This window comes from Corvus hawaiiensis, chromosome 7 (assembly GCF_020740725.1).
Source record: "Corvus hawaiiensis isolate bCorHaw1 chromosome 7, bCorHaw1.pri.cur, whole genome shotgun sequence".
NCBI lineage: Eukaryota > Metazoa > Chordata > Aves > Passeriformes > Corvidae > Corvus > Corvus hawaiiensis.
This window is the reverse complement of record NC_063219.1, coordinates 22,877,258-22,900,010: the sequence shown is the minus strand read 5'-3', so window position 1 is coordinate 22,900,010 and position 22,753 is coordinate 22,877,258. Positions and strand designations below refer to the sequence as shown.

At 38.7% G+C, this 22,753-nt stretch overlaps 1 protein-coding gene and 1 long non-coding RNA gene across 5 annotated transcripts in view; one reads left to right on the top strand and one right to left on the bottom strand.

The window, feature by feature from the left end:
* The window catches only part of FIGN (fidgetin, microtubule severing factor), a 106,188-nt gene that overhangs the window by 1,756 nt on the left and 81,679 nt on the right, over nucleotides 1–22,753 (bottom strand). For all 3 annotated transcript variants that reach the window (XM_048309653.1, XM_048309651.1, XM_048309652.1), the window contains one exon: nucleotides 1–7,843. This exon is cut by the window's left edge and continues 1,756 nt beyond it. In XM_048309653.1, coding sequence (XP_048165610.1) covers nucleotides 5,595–7,835 — 2,241 coding nt within the window. In that variant the 5' untranslated portion in view covers nucleotides 7,836–7,843 and the 3' untranslated portion in view covers nucleotides 1–5,594. The remainder of the gene's footprint in view (nucleotides 7,844–22,753) is intronic.
* The window catches only part of LOC125328659, a 29,286-nt gene continuing 10,974 nt past the window's right edge, over nucleotides 4,442–22,753 (top strand). The window contains exons 1-3 of one of the 2 annotated variants that reach the window (XR_007204799.1): nucleotides 4,453–4,524; nucleotides 16,133–16,185; nucleotides 17,998–18,084. This is a non-coding gene — a long non-coding RNA (uncharacterized LOC125328659). Of the gene's footprint in view, nucleotides 4,525–16,132; nucleotides 16,186–17,997; nucleotides 18,085–22,753 lie in introns of both variants that reach the window. The other variant, XR_007204800.1, reaches the window with a different exon arrangement.

Sequence of the window (22,753 nt, the reverse complement as noted above, 5' to 3'; positions counted from 1 at the left end):
GAATAAAGCTGCATTTTTTTTTATATAGCATGCCAAAATGGGACCTTGATGAAGACCTACACAGTGCATAATTTCCTTTAAGTTCCTTTAAGCAGTCTTGTGTTATGAGTACAATTAAAAGTCCATCAGTATCCCAAGTACTCGTGCATTATCTACCCTGCCACACTTCACTAATGCGTCTTATCATTTAGGTTGTTAATACTGTTCAGTGTAAAGACAGTCTTTCTGAGGTAGACTGTTCAAGTTCAAGGACAAGTCTTTTTCTTACGAAATGCATGACATTCAAAAAAAGACAACAAATAAATACTACATGTACAATATGTAGCAATGAGGTAGAAATGGTTTTAAAGAACAAATGTCTGAACGCACATCTGATGAAAAATATTTTTAAAAAGGAAATGAAAAGCCTCTAGCAACCGCATATAAACCACAAGAACAAAAACAAAACAAAAAGAAAAAAAAAAGAAAAATGAACCACACAAAGTTTAGGTTTGGAAATAAACTTTTGCTTCTTTTTCTATTATAAAACAACAAGAAGGAATGAATGTGCTCCCAACCTTGGTGTAGTACAGAACCATTTTATAAATATTTAACATTCTATAGGACTGATTCATATATTCTCACACAACTCTGTGGCAAGGCTGACCCATACTGCCGACATTCTACATATCACTGAGACAGGGAGGTGAAATTTTCCTGCTTTCAGTCTAATTGTCTTTGACAATTGCAGTGCCTAGTGCTACACTGCTTGTGTTGTATTTAAAAACAGGGGAAAGAGTAGAGACTTGTTCATTAAAGATGCAGTATCCCTGGTTCACAAAAATGCATCTGGCAGGTTCAAAATCGAATGTCAACCAAAGGTCCTTGCAGAGTGTGAGCTTCAGTTCATGTATTGGTTAGTCACCAGCACAGCTGGGCTTTTTTTGAATTCTGAAATACTAATATCTCCATGTTTACTAATGTGCTTCATATAAATCTGCAGACAATTAAATGACTTTTCCTTTTTTTTTCTTTTTTCTTTTTTTTTTTTTTAAGTAAAGAGACAAAGCTATTTTTTGGACATGGTGTGTATGCACATATAAATATTATATACACACATGCACACATACAAGATGGAAAGGAGTGCTGTGAGGACAAGGTTAGCTTTCAGAGCTGATGATGAAAACCAACAGATATAGGTTATTATACATTGGAGGGATGACTTTTCTAACAAGGGCAGAAATCAGGAGTAATTCCTTTAAGTCAAAAGGGTTATACCACCTTCAAACTGGTGTAAGTGAAAGCGTAGGAGGCCCTACAACTTTTGGTGGCCTTGTTTTGTGACAAAGTGTATCCTTCAGATCTGAGTAATACACTCTCCCTTGTGATGGAGTGCTTGAGAGAAAAATGCAGGGGGATTGTAAGAACAGCCCTTTACCTGAAGTCATTTGTATTTGCAGACAGTGAAAACCCTGGTCATATCCCCAAATTTGCTTTCAATGTATTAACATCTTGATGCAGGAATTAATTTGCAACTCTTTAACTAGACGATCCCCTAAAGAAACATCCTATGAAAACCCACCTAAATATGACCTTGTACCATTTTACAGAGCACAGCCTCCAAACAGCTGGTAAAGACACCCAGATGGTGTATGGCCTATGTATTTTAGTCAGATGGTTGATTTTCCCCTTGGTAGGTTTGTAATGCTCAAGAAAACATTTTGCCCATCTCTCTGCATTTGAGTAGAATACAGACTGACTAACAGATAAATAATCCATGTGAAAGTAAATAGCCTTAAAGTAAACTGCCTTCACATTCCATTGATCAGCTCAGTCAGCAAACTTTTATATATTGTCACTAATGTTCTAAATATTTTGAAGAGAAACATGCCAGAAGTATAGAGTATTTCCATTTCTGTCTCACATAAGGTCATTATGAACTCCTCCTTGAATTGATATTGATCCTTCAGCTTGCAGGAATATTCCTCCAATTTATTTTACTTTTGTTGCTATAGCTGTTACTGAAGGTACAAGGAAGAAAAGGAGCTGATGCAGAATGGAACCCACACATAAAAATATGACATAAAGCGTCTGCAGTGATAGGCTGACACAGCAGATGCTCTTTAACAATTTCAGGTTCCTTAAAATTCAGGGTTGTGCCAGTGGCAGGAAGCCCCAGCCAAACACCTGGGCATTTCTGTGGCAGCAGCCCCCAGCTTTGCCCAATTGTAAAAGACAACAAACAGCTTTCCACCATGGAAACGTCTAAGACCAGCAAATATTTCGTCCTGAAAACACCATTAAAACGTATTTTTTCTCTCTTCTCAAAAACAATCCTACCCTTTGGGACCCGCTCAAGTTCAGGATAGTGCTTCAGTGACTAGAAGGCTGCTGAGAGGGGTGAAGGACCAGCAGCATGCCAAAACCTGCTCACTAGGGACAAAACAGGGACTGAATGTGAGAGAAGGAAGGAAAGAATAAGGACAGGACACGGCAGGGGGTTTAGCCGGCTCAGCCCTGAATTCTGTCAAAGGAGTGGCCAGAAACCAACTTGGAGAAGGGCTGAGGTGCCTCCTGTTAGCAGTTCCTGGCCAAGCTCTCACCAAATTCAACAGGCACCCTCCCAAAGCTATACCAAGGACAGCTGCTGGTAAGGAAGGATTTGGGTAACAATCTGGCTCTGTTTTCCTCTCCTTACAGCAGCCATGATAGGATGAAGTTTTCCACTTCTGCCACCCAAAACTGAATTGAGACCTGGAGAACGTGAGCATGTGTGTGTGGAACCTGCATTTTCACACCACTTCAGTTTCTGCCTGCTTCTCACTTTGGTTAACATTTGAAAAATCCATTTCCCAGAGTGACTTTTTAGAGAGAATGACTTAAAGCTGGAAGAGAAAGGGACTGTCTATAATTCTGTTTGCTTTTGGTTTTGCTACAGGATAAAAAGAGGGGGGAAAAAACACTCAGTGCGTAGTTTTCATTTTACAAGCTGAAAAAAAATGTTAGGAATATAGTTGGGAGAAACAGTTTATCAAAACTTGTCTGAGCCTTTTAAATGAGCACAGCTCAATGGCAGATATGAAAGGCAGTGTCTAAGACAGAAATTGGGTCAGCGATCTGCAACAGTGTACTTGCCAGTGTGATCAGTGTGAACCTACAGCTAATGGGGACATCAGCATCTCCCAAATACGAGGATGGTGGAATGACCGGGGGGAAGAAGCAGCCTGTGGAGGTTTGGGGAAGCAGAAAGACTGGGTCATAACAAGGATCATAGACTGTAATTGCTGTTGAAAAGAAAAAGAAAAAACAAGAAAAGCAGGTGATGTACTTAAGTCTTACTTTCTATATCCTTAATGAAAGGCACTGTTTTTAAAATGGTACTTTTATGCTTAAAACATAAAGTTTTAGATAGACAAAATGTTTGCCAGGAATCCATCTTAAATTAGATTTTGGTTTATTTGCTCTGTTTTTAGCATGTTCTATCTAAATATATATATATATATCTTAAAAGAAAAATAAAGAAAAGTAATAATCAAGAGTCATAAATTTCCAGCAATATCACAAAATCCCTCATTAGCTTTTTGAACGCTAAATGTCTCCATTGATTTAACAAAACGGACAAGGTCTGTACAATTTTTGAGAAGACAAACATGACCTAGTAACAGATTGGTATCTCTCTTCTTGGGGCTTTTCAGTGCATTTATTTAATGTTCTGGACGTACATTACTTAAGAGAAACATTAAATGCCAGTGCTTTGCAACAGTTTTGTTACTGTTTCCTTAAAGTAAACAAAAAATACATTCAAAAAAGCAAGGCTGTTTTGTTCATGTGATGGCAGAGGCTTTGGGCAGCTGCAACACACACTGCTCTTGCTCAGAGACATTACCCAACATCAGTCAGCTGTCACCAAAAGAGTTGCACGGAAAGCATTAAAGGATAAAAAGAAGGGGGAGCTGGGTGGGGGAGAACTGAGCAAAATGCCACACATGCCAGCTAGTCTTTCCAGAAGGAAGACACCAGAATATGTATATTTGGGGGAGGAAAAAGGAGGGGGTAAAGAGCACTAACAGAGAAAAACTTGACTTCAGGGGAAAAAACAGCAGCTCTCTGAAACTTGTTTAGCAGGTTCACATTCCTAATGTAATCTGACTTGTGTTGGTGGTGTTTTTTGCCCTATTTCTTACTTTGCTTTCCAAGAGAAACGTAACAAAACTGAGGTAGAAATAATGGTGGGCACACTCCAGCCTGAAAGATTTCTTAATGGATGCTAAATGAAGATTGCATTAAGGACAATGAAGCCATACGTACACAACAAAAACTCAACTTTACAGTTTGGGAAGGGAAGTAAATGTACTTTGAGGGTTCAGTTTTGCTTTGTTATTTGTACTGTTTGTTTGGTCACAGTCCACTGCACTGCTATAAACAGCTCTGCAACCCATAGCTCTGCCAGCGACCTACACTGATTCCACTCCCTACAGCTTCACCAAAATAGCCTCAAAACTACGACTAGAGCCATGCAACAAAGGCCAGCCGTCACAGCTTAAGGTAATTTGCCTCTCAGAATCCTACCAAATCTTACGTTTGACTGTTTCAGATGCTAACATAAACCGATTAAGTGGCTCTTTCATTCATCTATGCACCTTCTAAAGACTGTATCACGTTATTATCAAGGAGCAATATGCTGAAAACTCTTACAGTTTACCAACAAGAAAAATCATTCTGCTCTGGTTTGATGTGACAAATTGGCAAAAGAACCATTCCTGAACACTGGGAAATGCTTTTGTTTCTATTTTTAAAAACTGTAAAGCTTCAGTCATATCACGCTTTAGTTTTTTCCTGGATACATTCAAAATAATTTTCCTTGCCATATTCCAATTGTTGAGGTAAACATACATATTTAATATAAAGTAACATTGAAGCCTAGCCTATAACTCTCAGCAGTACATAGTGCTTTCAACACATTCCTTTGAGGTACTGTACAAATCACAATCACTTTCCTGAGTTTTTGCAGACAGAACATTAAAAGAAATGAACTGCAGAAATTAAGGTCCAGATTACCATTACCCTGTTTTACCTGTTCTTAGTTTAACACCACAGAACAGACAGGATTGAGGAATACTGTTGCTCTTAGAATAGCAAAAATCTGGCTCTCTGTCGCAACACAACCGTTCATCTCTTTAGTCCAATAATGTTTGAAGTTAAAGCTCTTTATATTAGCACATGCCACCAATGTAATTGTGAGGCAAACAAAAAAAAAAGCACCACTTCAGGCACTTGACAGCAACTAAATCTCAAGAACAGCAGAATGGAATCAACACACAGGGTTCATGTCCTTCTGAAATCAACCCACTTGCACCTTGCTCCTTGGTGAGTATTGTCTAGCTTGAACAGAACTGAGCATCAACATGCGCTTTCTGTCACGTGTGGCTTTTTCAGATCAGCAGCTCTTGTTTGATGCACTTTTCCTTCAAGTATACCCTGGCTCTTTAGAGGCAAGGTAAATTGTAGTCTTCCCAGTACCCTTTGCAATTTTAACACTACTGAAAAGGGTTCTCTACCCCTATGTAGCAGATTCTGTGTGTGCCAACATTCATTACATTTTTTTTTAAGTAGCATCACTGACTGCAACCAAACATTTTGTTCCATTCAACATATGTATCAAGCTCTTTTTGAGATATGCTAGGCTGTATCTTGCAGAAAGCATTTTCAAAGTCTTGATATGTAACTGGCCTCAACTGGCTGGGCATAATGGCTGAAAGGTCTGTGGCTGGCATGGCATGGAGTGGGCCCACCACGGCTTCCTGACATAAGTGAGCCACATCTAGTCCAGAAAAGCCTTCTGTGCGCTGGACAAGCAGTGCAACCTCCTTGTCATTGAGACAGTAATTGTGCTGTGAGAGCAGTTGTACTATTATCTGGTGTCTCGCTGTGCTGTCAGGAAGTGGAATTAAAAGTCGTTTCATGAAGTACCTTCGAAGAGATTCATCAATTTCTTCTGGTTTACTCGTGGCGCAAATTACTACTATTTGGTCCTCAGCAGAAGTCAGTACAGTGTCCAGCTGCATAAGGAACTCGGTTCTCATCCGACTTACTGGACTATGTTCTTCACTCACTTGAGAGGAAAGGAGCATATCAATGTCACTAACAAAAATCACCGAGGGTTGGCGACACCTTGCCACGAGGAAGGAGGCATGGACAATTTTTTCTCCTTCCCCTAACCACTTTGTGACAAGGCCAGAGCCAGTGATTTTGAAAAAGGTGGCCCCCAGCTGACTAGCTATACATCTGCCCATTAATGTTTTGCCTGTTCCCCGAGGTCCAAATAAAAGGATGCTCCGAGGTAGAGCAGTCAGTCCATTGAATGCATCTGACCTCAATACTGGCCATAAAACCTCCTCCTTAATGATGGCCTTTACTAGATCTAGGCCAGCAATGTCGCTCCAGTCCACGGGAGGTCCTTGGTTGATAATCTCATTGGTAACAAGGTCAATGAGGTGTGTGTCAGTATTCTTCAGTTGCTCGTCCACAGAGTGGTTGGATGAGGTAGCTGCACGAAGTCCCGGGCCTTGCATTGGGTGAGGGAGGAGCTGCCTATGCTCGTCACCATGCTCATTCATTACTGGGGAGCTATACTTCCCAAACGAGTCACTCGATCTCGAACCCAGTGAGTTTTTAGCAGTACTATAGGATGGGGGTGTTAAAGCCCTACTGGACTGGCTACTGAATTTCCTTTGCTGTTCAGAGGACATTAGCTGCTTTGTTGGCTTAAATGCTAAGGATGATGTTTCAGCACTTCTGTCAAAACCATTCCCTCTGTTTGCATTTGAAATGCTGTTGTCTGGCATTCGATACATTGGACTCTGTGTAGATCTCTGTTGGCCATAGCTGTAATTTCCATAACTGGAGTCCATTTCTCCTTGCCCTGCCATGTAGAAAGCTTTCCTTTTGAGAGAGCTGGCTGAACTGTTTGTCAGGGCAGATGGCGCAATTGGCGTCAGACCATGGCCCTGGTAGGAGTAGCTGGGGACAGTGGTTGGGGGCAGAGGGGTTGGAGCAGGGATTCCTGAAGGCAGGTAAGCCGAGGGTGGCGGGGCACCCCCAGGGCTGTACCCAGGGCCAACAGCGGTTTGAGGAGGATAACTGGCAGAAGGGTAGCTGTAACTGGAGAGGTTGGAGGTCCCGTTGTAGCCAGGGACGAGGGCTGGTGGTGGCGGCGGTGGAGGGGGCTGTAAAAGTCCCGAGCTATGCAGGGGGGATGGATGAGGGGATGGAAGTGCAGGTGCTGGCTGGCCACTGTAACTGGTATGCAAGTACGAGCCATTGTATCCTGTGGCATATTCCTGAGATGGGAGCCCTGAATGAAGACTGGGAACGGTGTGACTTCCACAGGTGCTGCTGGAGTAACTGGGTTCAGCCAGGTTACTGGCCACCCCAGGAGAGCTCCCGATGCTGGCTGAGACATCTGCGGGAGGGAGGGCTGCACTTACCCCAGCTTTGCTGGCAGTGATGACATCTGGGACACAGTTCATGGGATACACACTCTCCGAGTTCAGGGATGGCTGCCAAGGCTCACTTTCATTCTTCCGACCATTCACCAGCCCCGAGGGAGCGTCAGAGTAATTGCTAAGAATGGGTCGCTCAGCCGGGCCTTCCAAAATACCAGAATATTTTTCTGCATACTTTTTCAGAAGGTTGGAGGCGGTGAGAGCCGAGATGTCGTCATTGGCCCAGGCGTACTGGTAGGTGCGCTGCAGGTGCCCCCGGTAGGCTTCCACCTTGTGGGCTGGGGACCGGGTGGTGGAAGTGATATCGAAGTGCTGTTCTGGCCACTGGGCATGCTCCGGCGTCCACTGCATCTTCAAGCCTAGGGCAGTAGGAAATAACACAGTTAACAGTGACCTCAGCTTTTTCCATGTGTTTTCAAATGAGTTCTCAAACATGCAGCCTGTGAACTTCTTCAGCTCTCTGAAACACCGTACTTAACACCACCAGTTGTTAGGGAAAGAAAATGTAATGTTTTTAAGAAGCGGTATGGCTGGTTTGTTACAGGCACATACCCACATAGCCAAATTTTTTGCCAATTCAGGAGGGGGTCAATTTTTTGTTTAAAAAATATAGGTAATGCTACAGCTCTCGAAGTAATTAAATAAAACTCAGTACATTTTAAATACTCTGAGTGGAGATTTACTGTTAACATACAAGGCATCCAACTGCTCTGTCCTCTTTCATCACAGTTTCAGTTTCATATTTTAACCAATATAAAAATATGAGACACAGCTGACAGATCACATCTAGGATACCTCTCTTATTTGGTACTGAACACCTAGTTAGCAGAGTATAATGCACCCTGCGCAGAACAATATGACACAGACATAGCAGGTCATTCCATAATCCAACTCTCATCTAAAGTGGTCCACGACAGTTTCAAATCTGCTTCGTGGAGTGCAGCAAAGCAATCTCCCAGGCAGCGCTCTGTCGCTTTCATCACACAAAGCCTACAACTCGGTATGAATTACAACTGGCTCCTTTCTGCCTCTCAGTTCTGTTGTTGAGGGTCTGGAAAAAAAAAAACAAGCATGACTTGTCTGTCGGTCTCCTTGCGTGCTTTCTCTTCCCCCCCTCTGCTTCACAGCCTCCAGGGTACAAAGAAAGAGGGTTAAAGAAAAAAAATAAAGCTAAAAAAAAGATGAAGAAAAGGAAAAAGAAATGAAGCCAAGTCCCTAAAAGTTCTGTGGCTTCCACAGCTAGCTATAAAAAAACCCCAGAATAAGCAATACAAAACCAAAACCAAACCTATCATTAAAAAAAAAAAAAAAAGAAAAAAAGTGCATATGTCATACTAAAGCAATTAATCTTTTAATAATGTGATGTGAATTGTCCTTCCTCTTTGCAATCCACTGCAATAGGTAAGAGCAATTTACAAGCGTTAAGAAAACCCCCTCCAACTTGTACCTATGCACGGTAGACACATTGCTGGGTTTTGTACAGCTGTATCAAATAGACCTCCTTAATCTCTCTCATATTACCAAAAGTGATTTTTGCAAACAGTCTTGTGCCCTCTGGCACAGATTCCTTGATAAGGAGGAGGCCTAGTCGAAATGAAGCATCTGTGGCACTAGCTCCCCTCTGAATTACTGCAGTCTATTTTGACAGCTTCTACCCCCTCCTGTTTCTCTCCCCAACCCCTTTAGCTCTTCATTGCCTGACTCTGGCATCTGACATGGCCAGCTTAGCCTCACTGAGCTAAACCTAACACAGCACACAGTTTGGTAACAGAATGGCATGTTTATTCCCTTCTGACTCCCTCTTCCTTGTTTGCAAAACCACTGCACCAGACACTGGAAGTTAATTAGCAGGATGATGCTGTGCTAATTGTGTTAATTTACAAGGTTTTAGTCAAAGAGAATCATGCCAGGGCTGGCACTGCTGTCATGCTTCCGACTTAATGATTAAGAAATACTGAAAACAAGGTGGGAAGGATTGCAGTAATTACACAATAAATGAATAAAGCAACAGATTCATTTGCAATTATATTTTATTGTGGTTGCACTCATTTGCATTTGGATTCTTCTATTTTTTTCTTTTTTTGGATTCACGTATTTGCAAATCACCAAATCATTTCAATTTAGGCTGAAAATGGCAAAGTACCTCTAATTGAGCCTTATATTTTATTAGTACAACTATTGCAAATCTCACTCCTTCTGAGCATGCCATTGATTACTTGTGGATTTTTTTCTTCCTGAGCATTCTCTTTCTCTCTCATTTTTCAAACAATTTGACAACTTGATAAAAATATCTGTTAATAATTATACAGTTATCCTAGAAAAGTTATTCAGAGAAGTGCTTTTGACAAATGCAGCTTTGAGACTGAGGTTTTGTCAGATTTGTTTCTATCATCTACCACTAATATAATATTTTTTTCTAATTGTTTCAACCATTGTCTTTTAGAGGGAGTAAGTATATAATGAAATTGGGAAAAATTATTTAAATGTATTTAAATAATTGCATTTAAAAAAATGCAATTTTAATGAGATACTATCAGAAAGTTCCAGAAATCACACCTTGTTAAATTCTGCTGGAAATCTGAAGAGCAAATCACTAAGACCCAGTTGCAAGTAATCAGCATCTGAAGTTATTCTAATGTCATGAGAAATACCACAAGCTTTTTTAAAAGCAAAAAATATTAATGTTCTTGTAACATAGAACTGCATGACAGCATACAGGTTAACTGCCTCATTACAAAAAAAAGTCAAACAAAACAAACAAACAAACAAACCCTATCTGTGTTCTGCAATGTTTTGCTTATAAGGTTACCAAAACACTGAAAGCTTCTGTTACAGAGATGCAGAAAAACTTGAGGAGGTTGATGTTTCACTAGATACTAATGAACAGATGCCATGAGAAAGACTCTGCAAAGAATGCACTAAAGCAGCAGTGAAACTTTGGAAAAAGAAGGCAAAATAGACATGGATGGAACAGAGAACCTGATAGGACTGTACTTGTACTGTAGTTAATGAATATGCTTTTGACACATTGTTTTTGACTGCTTCTAAAAGAAAGCCTATTCAATTTAAAGAGATAATAGAATGTACTGGGTCAGAGCTGAATAACATATATCACACACTACCTACTTCGTAAGCTTTTCAAAATACCTTTCACAAATACTTAAAAAATTTCATCTGTTGGTCTTTTTTATTTAGAATGGAACATGTGTTTTTAAAATAAAATAATTAAATTTATAGGCATAGTGGGGAGATGTATTTAGATTGTGTAAAAATTAAATTCTTTGAATTTTGTCTAGATTAATTTCTTTTCCTTATTATGAGGCTGCAAAGAATGTCAGAAAATCTAAATTGTTCATTATAAGAGGAGGGAAAAATCACATCATCAGCATTCTTTATTTAGAATAATTGCTGGATAGACCAGTAGTTTCACACTGTCTTGCTATCTTTGGATATGCTCACTGAACAATAATTGAAAGTTTATTTATTGATGCATATTAAATACCAGTGCATTTAACAAAGGCTGTAAAGGCAGGATTAGGCTTTGATTAGATAAGCTTAAGAGAACAGGACTGTTCTCATCTCATGAAACATGAGCATTTATTCCAGCACATCGCAATCATTAGTGTTATTTGGAAGCATAGGTTAATAGTTAACCATAAGCACATTTTTTGCATTAGTAAGCAGTGAAGAAATCTGAATTTACATGAAGTCTACTGGAATGGTCTGGACTGGGGGGCACAAAGAGCCATTTCCTCAATTTGATATTAATTGAAAAAGCAGAAAACTTTAGCTAGGTTTGACACGATTTGATAATAGTTCACAAATTGTTTGACGAAAGTCAAATGTCTGATTTGGGAGAAAAAAAGAAGAAGAAGCAGCTGTTGTACTTTTTAATTATGCAAACATTCCCCTTCCCTCTGCCCACCCTTAGCCCCAAATTGCTTAATGTTTGTAGCCACTCCCTCTCCATATTTCAACTTGTATCTTATTAATTCCTTTTTGTTTTAGCTGATACATCTTTCTGCATTTCTTTTGTTAGGACTTCAAATGCTGATGTAAACATCTAAAATCAGGTAAATCAGGGCATATTTAGAGGTGGCATTTTTTTATTTTAGTGTAATTTAAACTCTGACATAAACCCCAGTCCTGCAGATAGTGTATTTGGTTAATAACTTTCTGAAAATCCAGAAGCAATGCAAGGCCGAATGTATTTAAAAAAAAAAAGATCTTTGCTAACTTAGGAATCCGCTGAACTATCGACATTTTTGAACTGTGTAAAGTGTGCTGGTATGGGCTGTAAAAGGCAAAAGGAAAGGATTCTGTTCCTTAAGTACACATATGTACTTATCAGAGAATTGCTTTTAAGATAAATTTAATACATTATATAGAGAGGTAGCGTAGGCTTTTTTAGTAGTATCTATTTTTCCTTGTCCTGACAGCCTTGCTATACATCCCTGCTCCATAATTATTACAGTTGGATCTATCTGGATTACATTTAAAGTAATTATAGTCAACAATTTCATTATGGAATTACTTCAAACTAAGTGTTTGACCATATTTCCCCTTCTAATATTGTGCACTTAGCCTGAAAACGGAAAATCTAATACATGATACTTCATCAGTTGCACATATAATAATAATTCCATATGGCTGAAAGCCACTTATGTATTCAGATATATGAATGAAAATTAAAAACAAACAAACAAACAAAAAAAAAAACAAACAAAAAGGGAAAAAAATGCCAGAGTTACGAAAAAATAACATTGCAATCTGAATGCAAAAATGAACAAACAACATCCTACACATCCTCACTGTCCAGCAGGGCCTGATCCTGCTGGGAGCTTGGATGAGTTTGTACATACAAAGAGCCCCCCAGTGCTGGTGCCCTCAGTATCAGGTCAAAACTTCTCATCCCCTTACAGGATTATATCTGTCAAAAAAGATAAATAACTAGCCTTTGCTTTCAATTTAAATACAAGGGTTTCTGTTTCCAGGCATGGAAACATGGTCCAGAAATAGGACCACACTGGGTAAAACCACCACAAAGGATTTACAGTGTCCCAACTCACCAAGTTGCCTAGCAAACTTGTGCTTCAGAGAAAGGATACTGGGACTTTAGTAAACCTCTCATCTATTCACACCTCTAATAAAATAATCAAACTAAAATTAAATCATATGCAGCTGTGGATTTCTGAAGATACTGGAAGAGATTGCACTGCACTTCCATAGATGCTGGTGGAAAAAACCTAAATGTCCCAGAGCTGCTGCACAGGCACTAGAAACAGGGCAGTACACCAACCTTCCCAACCAGCTACCAAAGCTTCAGTTTGGATCAGGGGCCTTCAACTGTTCCTTCAACATACCTGAGGCAAAAGAAAATAATTCTTCTGTTCTCGTGGTCTCTCTTTTCCTGCCCCATTCACCCCTGCAGTGCATAGGTCCTACCTAGCACACATCTGCAGCTTCCTTTGCAAGCATCAGGAGCTCAAGCAGGTTCTTAACTTTAGGCCTGTCATTAAATATGATCTGAGCAACTGCCTAATGCGCTGTTGAAAAGGGCTGCACTGCACCAGGGGTGAACAAGTAAACGGATACTTCTGCTAAGTGTCCATAGCACACTGCTGCAAGGTAGGAAACAACTCCAAAGCCACAGCTCTGAGTACCATCAACCATTTTCACTCTAGACTTGAAAGTGGATGTGAACTTCATCACTTTGGATTGCTTACAGATTTAGCCTAGGACCCCAAACACTGTCCAGGCCCGCTGAACTACTACCCTCAGCCCTGTCCCCAGTTATTCAAGACACTGAGTATTCACACAACAGACCATAATGATTTTAGCCAAGGGTTTGTTTCTTGTGGACATACGGAGATTGGCTCTGTCAAAAGAGCTATCGACTTGAATAGGTGCCTTATTGGGAACATGCCAGTATACCTCAAACCATTTACTTCAGTGAGGGCTGAAGGTGTTATTACCTTGAGGATGAGGCCCTAAAGCCACATTCTAAAGTCCTTCTTAAGTGTTGGGCAGAGCTGAATAAATGAGTCATGCTGTAACCGCTGTGCAAGATGTAGGACACACAACTCCCTGGATTTGTACTAAATCTGATATTATTTTATAAGACTGTATACTGTCATATGTCCCGTAATAATAAAAATTAATTCAAGATAAAACAATTCTTTTACACTCAATTTTTTATTAATAAGCATAATTTCAGCTGTTTGAAGATAGTGCAACCGATCTCTCTTAATTGGAAACAGGAGGGATTTTGAAGAGTGGATTGAGCTAATTATGTTTTGCAGGGAAAGAAAAAAAGGAAAGAAAATGATTCCCACATTTATTTTCTAATTACTCAGTGAAGACCTCTGCTCTAGTCCATGAGGAACTCCTTTGACGTCAAAGGACTCAGTGGGAGGATGAGCCTCCAACTGAGATGCCCAGCTGTACAGTCCCAACTTTGTAAGCTTTTTTCAGTAAGTGGCAGCCACAAACTCACAAAAACAGGCCTGGAAAGTGCTCTCAGCATTTTCTTGGTAGGGGTCTGTTCTTCCTCTTATTATATATGCATGCCCCACGCATCAGTGGGAGCAGGGTATTTACAATATGATTTCCATCTAGCAAGGATAGTGAAAGCATTCCAATCTTTAAAACAAAACACTTAAATCATGAGTAATATTGAGGATCACGTATATGTCAACAGCACTTAAAGATAAAAGTGGTAAGAAAAATGCAACATATTTTATGCGAGCCTGGACCAGTTAAAAACAAAATTCCAGACATGAAATCTCAATCTGAACTATCTCAAACACCCCAACTATCTAACTTAAATACTGTCAAATGATTATTCTTTTAAAATCACACATTCACACCTTACAACAGCAAATTGCAATACATCTACAGCACATGAGTTCTCTTCCCACAAGCCCCCTCCCTGCCATTTACATAAAGCAGCCTTTGATAGTCACAAAGACATTTCTGGCTAAACAGCCTTTAGAAGATCCATTAGCTTCAAAGGCCTTAAGAAATAGAAATAAGGAGAAATAATAGTCAAGCAAGCAAAGGGAAACTATGCCCAGAGATGACACCGGCGTATTTTGCCAGCAGAAGCAGGCTGGATCCAGAGGCCAGCCTCGCAGCAGCCTGCAGACGCGGCTGGTAGGGACTGGAGCTATTAGTGAGGCACTCCGGGACGTGCCAGCATGCTGCCCACCTCGGAGGTGTTGGTTTCTGTGCAGCAGCAGTCCCTGACACAAAAACATTCTCAGTTCAGGGAGCTGTCCTTGCCGTGTAATCACATTGATGCACAATCAGCATGTGCCATAAGTAAAACCATTTATGTACACGTGTGTTGGAACCCGTCTATGTAGAGAATTGGTCTTATTTGTGATTAAATGCAGTTTATCTTTGAAATATTTTATGATATCAGTCTGCCTTCACTATACTAATGTGCTCATAACACTTTTCTAAACCAACTAGAAAACACACTAATGAAAACAATAATTGAATTTTCTTTTACTCTATTATGATGCTTCCTCTTGCTAGGATTTAAATTTTTAAGCTGTTTTTGTCAAGTAGCTCTGAACAGTATCATGTCTTTAAAGGACCTAGCATGCTTTTTCAATGCTAAATGAATAAGATCATAATAATTTCTGAGAGAATACTCAGAAGAACAATAGCTGTAAACAAATGTAAGCATAATTTACATGAAAAAAAATTACTTTTTGCAGTCCACTGAACACACACTTATAGCTATAATGTATTTTTAAAAGATTTAATATACCACATAATCTGCAATTAATGCCCATATAAACATGAAAATCAATATAACTACTCTAGGAAATCAATATAACTAGTGATTCTGAGAATTAGAATATTCACATGATAAAATATAATAATGAATGGATATGGACTTTGGCCACTTGGCACAAGGATTTATGCATATTTGAAAATACAAAATGTTTTGGACCTGGAGTGTGATTGCGCTCCCACCAAAGTGCTTATTTCAAGGCTCAAATAAACCCAACTGAAGCTTTTAGAAGTGCAGCAAAATGCATACTCTCTTTTTAGTCAACAAAATAGCAGAAGTAGCCTTTTATTTGGTTTCCCTTCAAGAACTGGAGTTTGAGGCACATTTACTTTGAAAGAGCATAACACAAATCCTTAAAAGCAGAGCAGACAAAATACCTTCATGCTTTATCGTGTTTCTCACGTAATCAACTGAAGCAGGTGAAACACAAAACCCTGAAGTTGTTTTTTAGCAAGTAAGTGAGAGGCAAAAGGAATAAATTTTCAGCACTAGGGAGCCTGTCATGGAACATTTGGATCTTGACCTAAACACATCTAGGAAAAAGAAACTTAATATCTGAAAATTATAATTGCCAAATATTGGATTCTATTATTTTTCCATTTCTGTTCCTAATCATGTTTTAGTAAATTGTTTCCTTTTTCATTCACACTTAGAATTACTGCTTTGGTTCCTTGCCATTAATAAAGCTTTTTAAAACCTTTTTTTCATGTATTGTAAATCCATTAAGACAATTTCCTTCTTAAGCTCACTTCGTTTTGCCAAATGAAGATCATCAGGACATACCACACGTGTCCAAAGGGACAGCAGAGCTAATGAATATGTATGTTTTATGTCACAACAGAGCACTCCCCTTGTTCTGCAGTATCGACCTTCTCTTATGTGAGTAAATAACAGGTGAGCACTTGTGCATGAGGATAAATGGGGTTAAAACTGCCATGCAGGGACATACTTTATTTGAACAAAGTGGGTGCACAATAAAGAGATTTAACTGATGCTGAATTGTTCCAAAATGTTAGGAAATCACCTTGCTTTATAACACAAGACCAAGTTACACAGCAAGAGTTATTTAAAATATATTTCCTTTTAATTAACAGCAGCAGCACTCTGTATAAATTCCACTATCATATAATTTTAATATATTTTTCACTCATCATACCTAAAAAAAGTAGGTATGAATTTCATAGCTTTATGTATAGAAACAAAAGATTAATTCCAGAGATTCATCTAGCCAGCTCTATTTGATTTAAAAATATGAAGGCAAAGCTCAATTTCAATAAGTTTCAAATAATTGTAGTCAGGTTTGACCCATTACATTCAACTAACAAAAGTGAAAAAGCAAATTTATATGGGCCAGTAACATAGTGCTCCAGCTTGTAACCAGGAATACTGCTTTCCTTTTAAAGCACTTATTTCAAAACTTACCCTAATAGGATAGGTATGAGCAGTTGTTTTGCTCAGATTAGAGTACCTCTGCTAATTAGCTAAATGAGAACAAATACTGATTAAACGTATATATAGAAGTAATCTGATACTCAAGAAAAAAATATCCTTAACATGTCCACAGTATACAAAGCTTTCACAAAAATTGTTTATGTTATTTATGCTTTTTGGCAATCTGCACATTAATTTTTAATGAAATAGTAAAGAGATGTTGCGTCTCACACTTCAGTAAAAATATTCTATAACCAGGACTGGTTGACATAGTGCATTAATTCAGTGTCCTTCACTCCTGGGACCTGTGTATAATTTAGTCCAGTCTGAAGAAAATAACTTTGATCTGAAGGCGGTGGAAAATGCTACATATGAAATGAGTTTTGGTGGGTTTAGTGTTGTTTCTTATACACAAGACGACATATGAAGATAAACTGCTTTAGAATGCTCCTGACATGGCCCAGGATTAAGAGCAGGGAGCTCTTAGCAGAGCTCATCCACTCTCTCCCTTTTTCCCATCATACCAGACACACACCACACACATTTCTCTCTACTATACGCATCAGAGCAGCTACTGCTGGCACACACAGCCTTTCCAAAGAGAATATTCTGTGCAAAAGGATTGTATTATCAACCTGTACACTGATTTGGTGTCTCCATTAAAAAAAACCCAGACAGACAATAATGTATTACAACATGGGAGATCACATTGTTGTAAGAAGGCATGATGTTACCACATGGAACCCGAGATTTCCTCCCCAAGGTAGGGAACACCTAAGTGCAGTCCTCAGAACTGTACTAATCACGCTCTTAGGGAAAACAGAGCTCCGGCACAGCTCCTTCCCCGGCTCGGCTGCGCGAGCAGCTGACCCTTCCTTTCCTTCCTGCTCCCCCCAAAGCAGAGAAACAAGATTAAAAGCAGAAGCACAACCAAAGAACTGACATCCTAAAAAACTAAGCTGAGATAAATCTTTCCCCCACTTAAACCTTTCAATTACTGTATTTCACAAATTCCAAAGATTCTTTCTCACTCACTCAATAAAACGTATCTGAATTAACTACTGAAAAATTGAATATAGCCAGTTTTTTGCATGCTCTTGGTTTTGGACTTGCTGTATTATTTCCTGAGCATTTGAAAGGAACTATATAGATCGTTCGGTTAACTTGACAAATTATCTGGGGGACAGGGAGTGGAGGAACAGGGAATTTTCTATAGACAAATATAGAAATCTCTCTCTCTCCTTCTCTCTTTCTCTCTCCATTTATATATTTTAGACACACAGGCTCCAGAGAGAGAATGTCTCAACTGAGAAATTGAACTCTGTGTATGCTGATATTTTTTCCATATTCCTGGAGAGACTGGTAAGGAAAAGAAACTAATTCATCATATTGGATATTGGTTCTCCTTTCTCAAAAAATAAAGCAAAGTTCATCCTGCAACAGGAAAAGTTGAGCCATGTCCTAAGACACACGGTATGTCATTGAGAGGGTGCACAGGCAGAAAAAGAAATACATGCTGGTTTTAAAAACAGAAAGAAATTATAGAGCCCAGCTGATAAAATGTCCCAGTCTTTTGCAGCTATCACACAAATTTAGCCATTGCTGTAAACAGCCTTCAAGATACAACATAAATCTAAACCATGCAATGATCATATCAATAACTAGCTGAGTACAGTTGATAGCTTAAACAACAATAATCTGTGTTATTTTTCTGTAATTTTGTCCATAGTCTTATTGCATATGTAGCCACCTAATGATGAAATACTTTTAAAATTTGCTTCAGGGTACAGAAGTCAAGCTCCACTGATTAGCATCTCAAAGCACACTACAGGCACACATTTGTATAGCAGAATAATAGCACTTGTGTTTGTATGCTGCTGAAAAAAAACCCAACTACCCCCCACCCCCCCACTATTTTACTTGATGTTTGATGATGCACACTGATGAAAGCCCTTTCTCTCACAGAATATATATAATATATAACAGCTAACTGTAAGAATTTCAAAGACAAGGTAGAAAGGTAACATCACAAAAAGGAGCCAAAAAGGGATTTTGGGGCCAATACAAGATACTTAGACCCCAGGTTCATGGGCCTGACTCTTCCATCACTTCTCTGGTTTGAAGTCAGAAGAACTACTGAAGTTTACAATTTATTGTAAAGGAGATAAATGTGCCACATTAAAATGTGTTAATTACACACATTATATTTTATTCACCGGTATTTGGGGTTTGGGGCATGTGTTTAATAAAAATTCATGAAAGAAAATATTTCATTAAAATCTTGATAGAGAGTTCTGATATTCACTGCACTACCTCAGCTTCTGATTAATTTCCTATGTCTAATTAGGTGGCATTCAAACTTTATTGAATGTGAACCTTCCTAAAATTTGCTGTAAACTGACTGGACAGTGTCTCATTTCAGCCACATTCTGAGACTCCAGTCCAACAAACTGCTTTCAGCAGCCCTGCATCCTTCCCTGTGCATCCCCCTTCTACCATTTCTCCAGGCATAATTTATTACAAGGTTTTAGTTAGAAAAGTCTCCATCTAATTTTGTATTAAATAATATTAGAAGAGTGCATCCACTTGGATTTAGTATTAAAAATGCTATACACTATCAACAGGAACATTAGAATCTCACTAAGTATTCAGCAACTATAAGCTTAAATTATTTTTTTCTATTAACACTTCTTTTTTCATCCAGAATGTGGAAGTAACATACAGGAATGACTTAAAGAGTGCTTAGCATTAATGTAATTAAACACACTTAGCATCAAGAATTAAGTTCACAAACAAATAGATATTCACTGAAGTATTTGATATCAGGAGTAAACATTTATTAAAAGTTGCTTTTACTCCAGAAAAATAATTTTTAAAGTTAAAAGAAAGATCAGATTGAATTATGAGGTATTGTAAATGCTGTGAGAGTTCTGTGATTGCATGTAAAAGATTTACAGATCTGTAAAAGATTTACAGATAACAACTGAAAGGTGCATTACACTAATCAGAGGAATGCATAACCTCTGCAAAGCAGGTAGGAGTGAATCATTTTAATTTTCTCTTTTCTTACAGTTTTATATTATTACACAAGGGAAGTAGAGGAAACCTAAATATGACCCTATTTAGATATACTAACTGAAAAGCCTTTGTAGAATTTTTAAGCAAACAGGATTGTGCTTCCAACGCTGCCCATCTAGTTTTCCAATGTGTTAAATTGGATGGCTACTTGGACAGCTCTCTATTCATTACTGAACTGTGGAAAGGAAACACAGAGGTGGCATTTTCCTTTTAAACCATCTAATGCCTTGTAGCCAGATTCCAAAGCATCAAGGAGAGATTTCTTTCTCCTTTTTTTCTCTTTTTTCTTTTTTTTTTTTGCTAGACAAGCTGTCGTAATTGAAATGAAGTCTAATCAGACTCATTACTGTTTTCAGCAATTTGCACCACCAAAGATGCTTATTAGGTAACAGTGTTTAATAAACCGCTCTTTAGAAAACTACCAGTAATGAGCTCTTAACAGCCAATCTTTAGCGTGAATGTAATGTGAAAAGTGTTCCTAGCACTGAATAGATTTTCACATTTAATAGTGTCATAATTAAGCTCAAGGAATTGGTAGCTGTGATGATAGATATTTACTGCAATATAGACTTCCTTCCCCCTAAAAATATATTTGAAAATACTCGGGGTTCAATATTTCCAGAGAAAATTTTAGAACTGCTTAAAAGACTGTGCGAGGCTGGATTAGGTTTATAAATGATACTTAATCAGAGAGTATTTAGGGAATGTAGAGAGTTCTGCAAGTCCAGTATCAACTACAAAGCATGCATAAAGTTAATTCCACCTAGCTTTGTTTGACTGCTCTTCCATCTCTTAAGAATTCCAGTCCTTATTATACAAATAATAAATGTTGTTGTCACCAGCTGAATAATAATGAACAAAAATGGCCAATAACAAGAGATACTTGAAGAAACACTTGTCAGTTCTCCTTCCACAGTAACAGCTGAAAATGCTTGAGAAAAAACAGCAAATTGCTTGGGTTCAAAATAAACTTATGGCTGTCTAATAAAGGTATAGATTTACACACACATACATATATAGCTAATGCTGTTTCTCCTACATGTTTCACATACTATCGACTCCTAATGCCTACTTAGTACCAAAAAACCCAAATTCTTAACGCAAAGAACACCACAGCTCTGAAAATGTTATATTGTGACATATATTATTCATAAAAGACAGCCAGCCACAAAAGCTAAGTTTTCATTGATAGAAGGTTCAATTTAACTAGATGTACACCTTGCCGCACTAGTCGCATCAATACTACGACCTAACAAATGCTGAAAGTGGCAAAAAAGAAAATAAAGTGCATGTATAAACTCTAGCTAATTAAATATCCAGAGTGAATCTTGAGGAATACCTTCTGTTCTCTCATACGATTGATTTCAGCTTGACATAATATTTAAAGTTATCAATAAGAAATGACCGAGACAACCTTTTTCTCTACCACTAGGAGAAATACATAGGGATGCAAATGTTATTTTGCTTACTAGAGGTTCTGCTGGACAAGGTTTGTGTTGGTGGCCAAGACTCTGGAAAGAAGTTCATAAACATGAGTAATCAATAATGAAACCACCAACAAAATGATGAAGACCAGTGCTCTTGGAGCAAGATTTTTATATCAGAATTCCATGTTAAGATGTCAAGAAGAGTTCCTTACTGAATGAGTGCTCTCACTACATCTTTTGTATACTCTAGCCCCAAACTTCAGCAGCCCTAAATGCAGCCTCTAAGCCTCTCTATCTGCCTTCTGAATCAATAGGACAATAAGAACTGAGACTACCAAATTAATGCCAGTTTAATTTGATTTTGTGGTATGTGCTTCTTTGCACTACAAAGTGGAAAAAGGAAAAAAATCCCAACACAACCCCACACCCAGAACTCATTCCCAGATGGGTCTTTGTAGCTTTAAGATCAAAATATCTTCCAGTTTCTTAAGCTGGAACTGAATTTTACTTAGATCCAACATTTTTAGTGCGGCTGCTGCTTATCCTATCATGCAATTCCAAACTCTGCACCTTTAAGTCACATACTTAGCTTCTGCTCTGCAAAATAACATAACATAAACTACGATAAAATAAAATAAGAGACTCCACAACTGCTTTGGACTGCCTCCTCTTGTACTTGTGAATAATGCATTAAACTTCACATCATTTGTGAGTGACAACCCGATGGTCCAAGATGCATAATATGCATTTTGTACTGTTGATTTTACTAAGCGCAGATGCTCTAAAGCATCAATTGTTCATCAGTAAGTCCTTCAATATCATATATTACGATTTTTTTTATAGTTTAAAACTGGGGTTGACAGAAATGAAGCATCCACAGGAGTTATTTTAGGCATCATTATAGAGCTTGGTTACCATCCTTTCTTACTCCTAACACAAAATTAAAGCGGGGGGAACGTTCAGTGTGTTCTGTAGCCTAGCACTACCACAAAAACAACAAGTTAGAGCATCACTTTTCTGCCTCTGATCCTCTGTATTTTATCAAGTCTACAAAACACCAGTCTGCTCACCTAAGATGCTGACCCCAAACAATGCCTGACTTTCAACAGAAATTGAGACTTTTCCTTCTGATATCTCTAGGCCTGCTTAGCCTGATCACAAAAGTCTGATCTGATTTTTAGAGGAGTTTCCATTGAAGAACTAGGACCTATCAAATTTTAAACTACTCCAGGCTGCTACCCTGAGATGGCGTGTCATATATCCGTGAGTATGGACTAGCATAAGAAACTGCAAAAGCGTAGGAAGTCAAAGAAGGTGGTGAAGCTACAGGGGCAGGTTAAACTCCAGGCAGAACTTGCCCCAAAACACTGAATTGGTTAGAAAGAGCAGCAGCATCCTATAAAAAGGACCGTGAGAAGAACCTTAACACCCATATTCAAGTTAAGGTGCTGCCATCAACCAGAGCCTCCATGGTGTAGAGGTTGAGGACTCTCCACAGGGCCAAGCAGGAGATGACAGCTCAAGTG